At 37.2% G+C, this 13,731-nt stretch overlaps 1 protein-coding gene across 7 annotated transcripts in view; it reads left to right on the forward strand.

The window, feature by feature from the left end:
• The window catches only part of LOC127834515 (membrane-associated protein Hem-like), a 142,574-nt gene extending 131,814 nt beyond the window's left edge, over window positions 1-10,760 (forward strand). For all 7 annotated transcript variants that reach the window (XM_052360432.1, XM_052360392.1, XM_052360403.1 and 4 more), the window contains 4 exons: window positions 1,488-1,598; window positions 4,118-4,230; window positions 7,808-7,897; window positions 8,546-10,760. In XM_052360432.1, coding sequence (XP_052216392.1) covers window positions 1,488-1,598; window positions 4,118-4,230; window positions 7,808-7,897; window positions 8,546-8,653 — 422 coding nt within the window. In that variant the 3' untranslated portion in view covers window positions 8,654-10,760. The remainder of the gene's footprint in view (window positions 1-1,487; window positions 1,599-4,117; window positions 4,231-7,807; window positions 7,898-8,545) is intronic.
• The last annotated feature ends 2,971 nt before the right edge of the window (window positions 10,761-13,731 follow it).

The following is a 13,731-nucleotide window of genomic DNA, read 5'->3' on the forward strand; positions in this document are numbered from 1 at the left end:
ATCTTGGACGAGTTCGAAAATGATGCCAGTAGGTTGAAAAACATGGCTGCCAGGGTGCGGGGCATTTTTCCTTATATGGCTATAGTAAAACCTTGTTAACTCTCTAGAGGCCACATTTATTTTCCGATCTTCATGAAACTTGGTCAGAAGATTTCTCCCAATAATATCTTGTTATCTCAGGTGAGCGACTTTGGGCCTTCAGGCCCTCTTGTTTAAAGTATAATGCCTGATTGAAATTTGACAGTATCATCCCAGGCTGCTAATCAGGAACAAAACTTTCCTCTTTTATTAAAAAAATAATAATTTAAAGAAAGTATCTTCTGAATAGAAATCATTGTAGGCCAAAATTGTCGTCTCTGATCAGCCTGTGTAGGCCAAAAGTGTCGTCTCTGATCAGCCTGTGGGACTGACACATCATTGTAGGCCAAAATTGTCGTCTCTGATCAGCCTGTGGGACTGACACATCATTGTAGGCCAAAAGTGTCGTCTCTGATCAGCCTGTGGGACTGACACATCATTGTAGGCCAAAAGTGTCGTCTCTGATCAGCCTGTGTAGGCCAAAAGTGTCGTCTCTGATCAGCCTGTGTAGGCCAAAAGTGTCCTCTCTGATCAGCCTGTGTAGGCCAAAAGTGTCCTCTCTGATCAGCCTGTGGGACTGACACATCATTGTAGGCCAAAAGTGTCGTCTCTGATCAGCCTGTGGGACTGACACTTTATTGTAGGCCAAAATTGTCGTCTCTGATCAGCCTGTGGGACTGACACTCATTGTAGGCCAAAATTGTCGTCTCTGATCAGCCTGTGGGACTGACACTCATTGTAGGCCAAAATTGTCGTCTCTGATCAGCCTGTGGGACTGACACTTTATTGTAGGCCAAAATTGTCGTCTCTGATCAGCCTGTGGGACTGACACATCATTGTAGGCCAAAATTGTCGTCTCTGATCAGCCTGTGGGACTGACACTTTATTGTAGGCCAAAAGTGTCGTCTCTGATCAGCCTGTGGGACTGACATCATTGTAGGCCAAAATTGTCGTCTCTGATCAGCCTGTGGGACTGACACTTTATTCACTTAAAGACCCTTTGCATGCTGGGAAATTTATCGTCTGCTAAAATGTCGTCTGCAGAATTTCTAAAATTAGCATTTTCTTCGATTTTTTTCAAACAATACTATCAGAATAGCAAACAGTTTGGATCCTGATGAGACGCCACGTTCTGTGGCGTCTCATCTGGATCCAAACTGTTTGCAAAGGCCTTTCAAATTCGGTTCCCGCACTGAAAGGGTTAAAGACCCTTTTCCCTAGAGTGCCTGGTTGGAATTACAATTCTCAGAGGTTACAATTACTTTTCCTAGTTGTTTCCATCATACAATGAAGTCCTTCCTGACTGAATGGCTGAACAAATTGACATATACAACAACATACCCATTGATAAGTTGATTCATTACAATTGTTTGTATATCAACATATGCATTTTGTGATTGCTTTGTCAGAGACTGCTGACTCCGAGTACGACATTGCCTGCCTGCTCATGGTGTTTGTGGCAGTGTCCATACCCAAGCTTGCGCGGGCTGAAAACTCCTTCTTCAAGGCTTCAGTGGAAGGTAGGTCACAGATCCATTGAATTCAGCCATTTAAATATCATCAATTGTTTGAAATATTATTTGTATGGTTCAATCATATGTTATGAAGCGTTTAATAAGTGACCTGACTGTCTATCTGTGATTTTTATACCACCACAAACGAAGTTTAGGGGGGTATATAGGAGTGAGCTTGTCTGTCAGTCTGTTGGTCGGTCGGTCTGTCTGTCGGTCCGTATTAAGTGTCCGCTCTCTAATTAAAGTTGTTTTCATCCGATCTTCACCAAACTTGGTCAGATGTTGTATCTAGATGATGTCTAGGTCAAGTTCGAATATGGGTCACATTGAGCATGGTGTCCACTCTCTAATTCAGTAGCTTTCATCCGAGCTTCACCAAACTTGGTCAGAAGTTTTATCTAGATGTTATCTAGGCCAAGTTAGAACATGGGTCATGGCAGGTCAAAAACTAGGTCACAGGGTCACTAAGTGCGTTTTAAACATTGAGCATGTTGTCTGCTCTCTAATTCAAGTAGTTTTCATCCGATCTTCACCACACTTGGTCAGAAGTTGTATCTAGATGATGTCTAAGTCAGGTTTGAATATGGGTCATGCCAGGTCAAAAACTAGGTCACGAGGTCACTTAGTGTGTTTTAAACATTGAGCATGGTGTCTGCTGTTTTTGTGAAGACAACTTGCAAAATATTCTGTGTCCATGCGGCATGTGGGAGTATTTGTCACGTCTGTGACAAAGCTCTAGTTAAAAGATTGTACTGTTTTTTTAACACCAACATCCATTACCACAACACTTCCTTGCTTGCATAATTGTAGTTTTGTTAATAATTTCCAATACACCCATATAACCATAGTCACCTTGACAATGCCTTAACCTGTCTTGACAAACTGTCCAGCAATCAACAGGACTGTTTGTCAAACTGTTCTGCATAGCGACCGGGCGGTCACGGGTTCGATCCCCACTGTATTTATTATCAATGATCGGATATTAAATAAAGACTGTAAAGGTTGTCATTTTCAGTTAAAAGGAGTGGTGTATCTTGCTTTGCACTTGTCTGTCTGTAGATCAGATTGTAGACCTTTTGTGTCCTTGTGATATCTAGAGAACACTGTAGCCTACAACTGTGCAAATTGTTAAGATGGTTATATGGGGATAAAGAAAGAGGCCTTTATATTTTTAGGTCATTAGGTCAAAGATCTATTTCTAAGGAATTTTTATCAGTAAATTCTGTGTCTCACAATATATTAGGGATGCTTTGATCTATGATCACACAGTCTAACCTGCATCAGCGACCACCTTATAAAAGCGACCCCCTGTCCATAATGACCACATTGATTTCCTCCTGAACGATTTCAATTTTTTTTTGCGAGTATCACCCACCTGCAAACAATAATATGCGACTGCCATTTTACAGTAATAAAAGTCCATTTTAATAGTCAACAACGACCACTTCAATCATAACAATCAAAGATTTCATAACTTTCAATAAAACAATGACGCTCTGATAGTCTAGTGATAAACATCTTACCAGTACACATGTTGGTCGCTATCGAGATATTGGCAAGTGACAGTTTACTGAATTTCGATAGCAGTTTTTTGTATATTTAACACACATTACTAATTGGTAGCCACCTGCTTCTTTTATGCATTTGTCAGTTTGTCAAAAGTGTAGGAAGTTTCCTTTTTATTTAAGTAACTCATTGCCAAAATATCAAAGGAAAGTTTTGGGCTTACATTTACTTTTTAAGGAAATAAACGGTTTTGTTACAATTACATATGTGTCAATAGTTATCTATGCATGTATATGATTGTTGAAATAAATAATAAAAACATAAGAATATTGAAATAATAAATATAAAAACAAAACAAAGTTTTCAATCCTTTATTACATTATACATGCATTAGTATTCAAACATTTAAACAATAGAACATTAACGTAGATAAGGTACGTGTTAAAAGCCTACAAGCATATTTTCAAAGTTTCAATCGATCCTGCAAACAAAGACCGCAACTACCACATCCCTTGAGTGGTCTTTATAGTCAGGTTAGACTGTAGATAGGTTAATATAAAGGTGACAGGCAGGATGGCTATCAATATTGAGGTCCCCAGGAAATCGGCTTCTACACAATATTCAGAGATGCTTTCACCTATGATCATCTTGGCTGGTTGCATGTGAGGACAGAAAGATTGATTCCAAGTTAAAAAGTCAAAGATCAAGGTCGCATGCAAGTAAGATGTAAAAGAGTTGCCACACTATCTACCTGATAGACAATGCTTACTGTTTTATTCAGTATTAAAATTAGTATGCAAATAAGTAAGCCTTGACAGAGGATGGCCCCTAATCATTTTCAAATAAAAGACATCAGAGGTCTAATTCACAAGGACAATTTTACTGCAAGTATATTATGGAGGGGGGGGGGGGGGGCTAACATGTTTCCATGTTTCACAAACATATATATTGTTATATTAGAATACATACATGTCTGAAACACCTGAATATTGACTCTCTGTCCTGTTTGTCTATTTCAGGCCACCTGAACAACTGTCACTGCCTGGCCAAGGCTGTCAACCAGATGGCTGGTGCCCTGTTTTACCTGCATGGACCAGGAGACACTGAGCAGCGCTTGCAGGAGTTCCTTGCGGTAACTGTCACAGCCAATTACACTTATAGCCAGTAAAAAAATACATTAAGAAACTGAGCCAAAAAAAGCAACAATAGATCTTATGCCATATGCAGCCAGCGTAACTCCAGACTGCATCCACACAGTCTGGTAAGGAGCTGCCCTGTCTGCCACAAAAACAAGCAAGCTTTGTGGTCCAATAAGTAGACGGTTTAGCTCCCGACCAGACTGCCCAAAAGTCCATGCTTGTCTGGCTCTACGCTAGGCGCATATGGCATAAGGCCCATTTTCACATGACGAAGCTTAATTAGTAGGCAGGAGCATCTATTGATATTAAGTGCATTTCATCCATAGGGCCTTTTTATAGCAGATTATGCTAAAAACCAGTATAGTTTAGGGTTAGAAGACCTCGATCTCAACTCGATTCCTACCCGGGCCCGATGTCGGGTAAAACAAACTGTGATATAAAAAATGAATCCGGACGCCGCCCGATGCTACAAAATGACCCGATGTGCGTGTTATCATCGGCCGGCGCCAGCCCGATGCGCGGAAAAAACATCGGCCGCTGATCGGACAGTGATCGGTGTCTATTTGTGACTGAGGTTTTAAACTTTGTCACTCATCAGTCGGCGGATGGTACCGACGTGTCCAGTCTTCCCGATGCCTGGAGATCGGACACATCGGCCGGCAACCGGATTATTTGTGACTGAGGCATTAGGTGATTCTCACTCAATGCCGCTTTGTCATGACAAAACCTCATAAACTTTAAAAACAAACACATACAAGATATGCACTCACCTTGGTCATTAAGGGTGTCCTGAATCCACCATTGGAGTGATTGCTGGATGGAGCCCCCTTAACGACACCAGGGCCTTGGTTTAACATTTTAGAAGATCAGCATCGCCCTGAACGCATGTTTAGAACCTTGGCAAGCAACATTGGACACAGCCGGACCTGCAATAATACAGCAAACATATGGATTTTTTATTGCATACTCTTACGCAAGAACATGACTATATATATATAATTTACTCATCTCTTCAATGTCTTTCATTCATGTTAAAGGGACAAAGAAACAATACTTGACTGATTAATTCACTTTATGCACTTGTTCAAATTAAAACATGTGGCATAGTACCTCATTTTTATGCCCCAGGATCGAATGATCGGGTGTATATTGTTTTTGGTCTGTCAGGTCTGTCAATACTAAATAAACTGTACGCTGTAGTTTCTTTAGCTTGTTACAACAGAGACACGTTAAGCTTTTAAGTCCTGTTATAGCGTAAATAAATCACAAAACGTAGAACTTACCTGGGCATCATTTTTCTCAAAGCGTTGCATCATTTTTCTCAAAGCGTTTACAACAGTAATAAGGTTTCAAAATAGTAAAATGGTTTCCGGATGATAACTCAAGAACGCTTATGCCTAGGATCATGAAACTTCATAGGTACATTGATCAGGACTCGTAGATGACCCCTATTGATTTTCAGGTCACTAGGTCAAAGGTCAAGTTCACGGTGACCTGAAATAGTAAAATGGTTTCCAGATGATAACTCAAGAACGCTTATGCCTAGGATCATGAAACTTCATAGGTACATTGATCATGACTCGAAGAAGACCCCTATTGATTTTCAGGTCACTAGGTCAAAGGTCAAGGTCGGGGTGACCTGAAATAGTAAAATGGTTTCTGGATGATAACTCGAGAAAGCTTATGCCTAGGATCATGAAACTTCATAGGTACAATGATCATGACTCGCAGATGACCACTATTGATTTTCAGGTCACTAGGTCAAAGGTCAAGGTCACGGTGACCTGAAATAGTAAAATGGTTTCTGGATGATAACTCAAGAACCCTTATGCCTAGGTTCATGTAACTTCATAGGTATATTGATCATGACTCACAGATGACCTCTATTGATTATCAGGTCACTAGGTCAAATGTCAAGGTCACAGTGCCAAATAACGTATTCACACAATGGCTGTCAAGGTCACTGTGACTCAACTTAGAAAAATGGTTTCTGGATGATAACTCAAGAATGCTTACGCCTAGGATCATGAAACTTCATAGGTATATTGATCATGACTCGCAGATGAAATAATGATGAAACTTGACCAGGATGTTTGTCTGGACAATATCTAGGTCAAGTTTGACATTTGGTAAAGATTGAATGAACCGACTCCTCTCAGGTGAGAGAACTAGGGCCATCTTGGTCTTCTTGTTTAATACTGGTTCCTCTTTCGGATTGTGAACTATTTATAATGGCGGTGTATGCAAAACCGAAGACTAATTCTTAATCAAAGATGCACTAGCAATCAACTGAAGAAGTAATATAGATCCACAAATATATTAACAGCTTGTTAAATTTAGTAGCAACATAGCCAAATGCACATAGTTAAACAAAGAACGCCGTAAGAATAAGCATTAATACAAATTCCAAAAATTCAACTGCAGTTGTCAATTACACACACAAAGTGAAGATATATATGAAGTAATTATAAACTTATCAACATGCGACATTAAGATGAAATGTTTGCATAACAAATGTAACTAGGCAAAATGCAAAGACCATGTATCAGAAAGCATATGACAGTAGTAAAAATTAGAATGTCATTTAACATCATGCATGGACTGGCGGATATTCCCTTCCATAGCATATAGTCGCCGCTTCGTCTGTCCGTCCATCTGTGTGTCCGTCCGTGCACAATTTTTATCCGGGCTATTTCTCAGCAACTAATGACTGGAAAATGATGGGAAGCTTCACTGCCAAGAGGAGATGTGCATATTATCAGCGGGTTCTGGTCGGATGATTTTTCCCAGAGTTATGGCCCTGTGAAATTTTCCATTAACTGTACATATAGTACAATTCTTTTCCGGGCTATTTCTCATCAACTAATGACCGGAATTCAATTAAACTTTATGGGAAGCTTCACTACCAAGAGGAGATGTGCATATTATCAGCAGGTTTTGGTCAGATGATTTTTCACAGAGTTATGGCCCTTTGAAATTTATATAAAAAAATTCTTGTCCCCCCCAACTACTGTGCCCTCAAGACGTTTACTTTTATCTGAATATATAGTGCGATATTGTGACAAAAAACTTTTGGGGAGCATCACCCGTCTCTGACGGTTTCTTGTTTGCATACTGGTGTAATTAAAGTATAAGAACTAAAAAGCTGACTGAATGTTTTTTACCCAATCAGCTGTTTGAACAATTGGTTGTTCTACATTAAATTTAAATGTATCTAATCATATAATTGTTCAAAAGTCAGAAGGTAAAGTTACCAAAGGCAAATAAGGTGGACTGAATGCATAAATCCAAGCTTTTTTCTATGTTATGAATCTCATTTTATTCTAGATGTTGTTTTATGCATTTGTTATTAAATATACCTGTATGTAAACTGTATAGGCTTTCTTTTTGTTACTACATGTATACTAGTATATAAATGTGCTACCAGCATAGAGTGGCTGGCTGGAGAGGAGTACCCTAATAGGTGCAAAGAGTAAAGAACTGAACTGCATGCTATTTCCTCAGGTCCATCTGGTATCATATAACAGGACAACATGCACATGCCTGTACAGTGTGGATGTCTGATTTCAGCTTGCTTCCTCCAGTCTGTTGCGACTGGGTCAGGAGAGTGAGAAGGAAGCAGTCAGAAACCGTGAGTCTGTCTACCTGCTCCTTGACAAGGTGGGCATGACATGTCTGTTGGGACTTTCTAATAAACTTACTTCATGAAATGAATAAGTGATAAACCTGTATTGCCTTTCAAATGGCTGAGGGCGCAATTGTGTAGTGAATATGAGGTCCCCTTGTTCAGTCATTCTCAAGATTGTTCCCAAAGTACCTTTTTATGCCCCTGGATCGAAAGATCGGCGGTTTATTGTTTTTGGCCGGTCTGTCATTGTATGTGTCCGTGTGTGTGTCCCAAAACTTTAACCTTCTTCATAACTTTTGCAATATTGAACATAGCAACTTGATATTTGGCAAGCATATGTATCTCATGGAGCTGCACATTTTGCGTGCTGAAAAGTCAAAGTCATGCTTCAAGGTCAAAGGTCAAAAAAATTAATTCAAAGTGGCGCATTAGGGGGCATTGTGTTTCTGACAAACACATCTCTTGTTTTCCAGGAAACAGACGAAGAAAAAATGGATTTTGTTTATAATATTCATAAATCATCTGATCATGCTTGATTGCCAATGAAAGAAAATCATTGAATACAAATGGTTGGCCTGAACACAGCTTTGCCTATTGTACTGAAATGTATATGCCATATGTTGATTAGATTGTAAAATGTGAGAACACTGTATGTAACTGCTGTCCCACTGCTATTTCAGATAGTTCAAGAGTCGCCGTTCCTGACCATGGATCTGCTGGAGTCGTGTTTCCCGTACGCTCTGCTCAGGAATGCCTACAACTCTGTCTACAAACAAACCGTGAAATGAGGCATGGGCATATGACAGTGCTGCCATCTAACACAAATTGTGTTCACTATCAGCAAATTAGCTTTTTAATGCAGTATTCACTTGTTTGTGAACAAAACTATGTGCAATTATTGATTTTGTGTGTGTGTAACAACACAGTGAGACCTGACTCCTTAGTTAGTAACATTAAAATATAGATAGGTATATGATAATTATGCTGACCAATAAATATACAGACAAAAGAACATTTATGAATGTGGGGATTGTAAATGATTTACATGCAAATATTAAGTGAGAACTAAATGTTTATGCAATTAATATACCTGTCTCCTGTTGATGTTTTTGTCAGCACAGCGTCAAATACTATGTAATTTATGCTTATCCTTAATCCTCATTCAGTTAAATGCCAGTATTTTTACTTTTGACTAGTTAAATATTTTGTATGTTTGACTACTTACAAAAAATCAGATACTTTATCTTTAATGAACCAGACCCATTTTATTACAAAGATTTGGTAATTGCTTTAATAGTATGTTTTTTGTGTAGCAACTCTTGAACATCCAGAGGCAGACAACTTGTTGAGTAACTTCTGACTTGTACTGATAAAATCTTTAGGAGTGAAACTAACATAGCAAAACAAGTTCCATTGAAAGTGGGCCAGCTTATTTATTCAACAAAAAATAAAAATGTCTCATAATGTTTTTAACGCTACAAACTATGAAAAAAAAATAGGATTTATTTCCTTTACCATTTGTATATTATAAACATCATTATCTTATAAACAAGTCAGTTATTGTGTTGTTTGGTAAAGTTGGTGTTGTGTCACTACTGTACTGGGTCAATGCATAAAGTATCGTTCCAGATGAGCCTGTACAGTCAACAAACTGTAATCAGGGACAACACTGTCTGCTTGATTTTTAGCTTGATTGTTTTCAGAGAAAACTTGAGGTATTGTCATAGCCAGCTCGTCGTCCAGCGTCCGCCGTAATAAAACCTTTACATTGGCTCTAAAATCAAAGTGCGTCCACCTACAACTTTGAAACTTCATATGTAGATGCACCTTGATGAGTTCTACACGCCACACCCATTTTTGGGTCACTAGGTCAAAGGTCAAGGTCACTGTGACCTCTAAAAAAAATTCTGACAAGCTATCATTTATTCAAAACTGCACCCGCAGCTGAATGTTGGCACCCGTAATGCAGTGCTCTTGTTTTTATTTAAAGGTAGTCTTTTCTTAATGAAAATCCAGTTCAGTTGGAATGTTTTTTCCAGATAAGCCTGTAGGGACTGCACAGGCTTATCAGGGGTGATGCTTTTATCAGAACACTGTTAATTTACAACCTCATAAATCTACTTGCTGTAGCAAATGTGTTGCTGAACTTTTTTTATTTACACATAGCGGTAATGTTAAGCCGGTAAGATTACGTATAAAAATACATACTTGTATATGTGTGTTTACATGTTAAATATTAATTTATACCTAGCATTTATCATTTCTTAAATGGTAGTACTGTTAAGTGATATTTTATGATAAGTACCAATTGGGATGGATTATATTTGTGTCGTGTTCTGAGAAAACTGGGCATAATGCATGTGTGTAAAGTGTCGTCCCAGATTAGCCTGTGCAGTCCTAAGAGGCTAATCAGGGCGACACTTTACGCTTTTATGACATTTTTTGTTTAATTGAAGTCTCTTCTTAGCAAAACTGTGCGGACTGCACAGGCTAATCTGGGACGACACTTTATGCACATGCATTATGCCCAGTTTTCTCAGAACACAACTCATTTTATTGCATTGCAATTATTCATGAACAATATTTATGCAAGAAGTCTTTAAAGGTTGATTGTTTCTCTTTTGTAATAATAATTATAATGGTCATATTAGACTTGCCTTTGTCCTGTGAACCTGATGTTATTGATTGGAACTCAATAGGGAACAATATAATATCTTTTGACCATTTTGTAAAATTAATAATAGAATCTCTCTGTTGTTTTGAAATGTGATGTTAAAAAGGATGTATTTTGTAAAATATTGCTTTCATACCATTGTATTGCCAGAAGCTTTACTTACGTCTTATTTTGTACAATTATGTAATCTATTTTATAACCATAATAAAAAAAAAAGTCTATGTACGTTTTGAAGTTTAAAGTCCAGGTGAAACAATATTATTTCCATGGCCATTCTCACGTTACAATGATTTGCCTTTTGCAAGCACAATAATGTGCACATTGTCTTTTAGTATTATAAACCTCACACAACCCTTTGTGAAGTTGGTCCTTAGACAAAATGTAATGTCACATGGTAAAATGTTGTACCGTTCCCCTCGAGTGGAGCTAACAATGAAACTTTAGAAAACCAAGAATGAACAGCCACATATTAAATGTACATGAAGTGTCTGAGTCTGAATCAATATGAAAAAATTGCGGAGAACAACCAATTAAGCGTTAGATTTCCCAGGTAAGTGATAGTATATTTTCCGTACCCAGGGTACATTTAAGTATACTTAAGAGTACCTGGGGTACATTTAAGTAGTACCCAAGCCAACAATGACCAATCGGGCGCCAATTAAGGGTATCCATTGTATTATTTACTGAACATGTATGGTTATTTGTTAGTCAAGAACCTGGCTGTGTGTCTTTGTACTGTCTTCAGTAGGTTTATTTTACATTTCGTGGATCATGGACAGTGAACGAATATTCTTAATTTAGGCTGTGTAAGTATGGTATTTTAGTGAGTTAATTTATGTTATGACAAAGATATTCTGTATTGGTAATTTTTTTTTTGCGTATATCAGTGTGACTTGTTTGCTTTTTTTTTAGTTAAGGTCTAAATAAAAATATTAAATAAGATCAATATTAATGTTCAAGCATAATCCTAACAACAACATATTTTTACGGACTCTAGATGTCAATATTGACCTTTTCGACATCATTTTAAGTGAGACAACTCTGGGTGGATTAAGTGAGGTGGGGGGGGGGGGGGGGTACTCGATCACCTATTGCAGTGCGTCTGCATACAGTTCTGTGTTGAAGCAATTATAATTTCCCAATAATTTGCAGATATTACTTATATGGTATATTTTTTTTTAAGTTTCATTAGCTTAGTTAAATAGTATCTTTGATTTAATTGTAATTCATGTTTATGGTTTATTTCGATTTTATTGTGTTTAAAATAGGTAAAAACGAAACATGCTAAAGCGGGTGGGGTATGGAAAAATATCGTATTTGTTTGGTAAAAAACTTTTCTTTAAAAAAAACTATTATTTTAAAACAGATAACTTTGCTCTCTTTAAATGTTATTGAATGGTGTATTGTTATAAGTTATAGAAACTTTTTTTCAGGAACATCACAGTGTCAACAGAAACTGGGATAGTGACTATTAATGTATCTAATTCTGCATAAAGCTCAAGATTTCTACACCTGGAATTTTATTAACTCTTGCAATAAATATTATACTAGTACATCACAACAGGTACATAACTATGTTCTTTGAAATAAATAAAATAAAGATACTTCAGATGTGTGTCTACTTGATACCCTTACATTAAAAAATATCCTACACATTCAGAAATATAATAAAATGGATGGTGGTTTTAGTTGCTACACATCCAATGTTGTCATGTAATCATTTAACATAACATGTAATGTGTTGACATGACTATTAACACTGCCAAAAAAACATTTACTTTGAATTAAAATAAGTGTCCCTGGTCAAATGTCCATTGGATTAATATCCATATGGGTGAAACTTTCACCTGCATCACAGTCATCCTTAATTGGTTGTGTGTTGGGCTATCCCAATTAACTACTCATCATGGCAGATTTGTTCAAAAGAAGACAAGTATCAATGTTTGAAGAATTGTTATTGCTCTTACAGTCTTTACGCTAACCCCTAGCCCGACAGCCCGGGGCTAGTGATATGTATTAAATTTGGGCTATTAAAATTTCCTGATTCATATAGTCGGGCTAGTGGGTATTTTAATCTGTTCTATTAAAGCATAAAGATTCAGGCTGCCTTTAGTTGTTCAAAAATGCTAAAGTGAAGACTGCTTGTATATGCTGGTTAGTCTGAGACATTCCAACCAACAAGCAATAACTGTGACAGTCCAAATACTTTCTCATTAAAGTGTGTGTATTTGCAGGAGCTTGTGTGTGTGTTTGGTACAAGCTTATCTCAAAAAATGATTCACTATTTAGTTTTTAACCTAATCGAAGTAAAACCTGACTGTAAAATGAATACTATCATTGTAAAGATTTTGTTGTTGGGATGAAATATTATAAACTGTAATCCACTATGATTAACACAGAAAACATTAACCGAAAGCTTATTCCTGTTGATGTAGCAGAGCCAAAAGACCTGGAAGTATAGATGGTTAATGGGTGATGTTCCTTATGATAGTACTAGTAGGTACTAGTTGGTTTGTCTTTTTAGATACATCTAATAGTATTTTTTTTTTCATTAATAAAATGGGGTTAACTTAGTAATCCTGCTCAGTGGTTGAATCTTCAGGAAATGTTAACATCAGCACATAGTTACAATGTATTTGATACATGTATGCCGGTGACCCTCAACTTCAATTTTGGTAACAGACAGGGTAGCCTAAGGTGTTATTATTTCTACCAGATGAACCCAAGTTGAGGCTTAAACTTACCTACCCACGAGTGAGTCAGAGATCAGCACTCTACCGGTTTAACTGGCCGGGGTAAGCTTGGAATTGGGGACTTAATTTTGCTTAACAATGATCTTAAATAATATTATAGTTGTCAACAATAGATTTTTATGTATTTTAAATGCACAACAAGTTAGGCTTGCAACAGAAGTAATAAAAATATAAAGATTATAATTATTATACAATTTACAAATTTAACAATAAAGTAGTCTTATGTTTACTGAAATGTGCAAATACATGTACCAATTGGTTTTTATTTCTGAAAATTTAGAAAAATAGCTTATATAATAAAACAAATGTTTATTTTTAATTAGTGGGTGGGTTTTAAATTAACTTGCACTCAAAAATTATAAGTCTGGGTTTGGTTTAATTTCGGACACTTCAGCACACAGTACAGTAACATGATTAAGGTATGATCTTGTTATTTTTG

Source organism: Dreissena polymorpha, chromosome 1 (genome assembly GCF_020536995.1).
Source record: "Dreissena polymorpha isolate Duluth1 chromosome 1, UMN_Dpol_1.0, whole genome shotgun sequence".
Lineage (NCBI taxonomy): Eukaryota > Metazoa > Mollusca > Bivalvia > Myida > Dreissenidae > Dreissena > Dreissena polymorpha.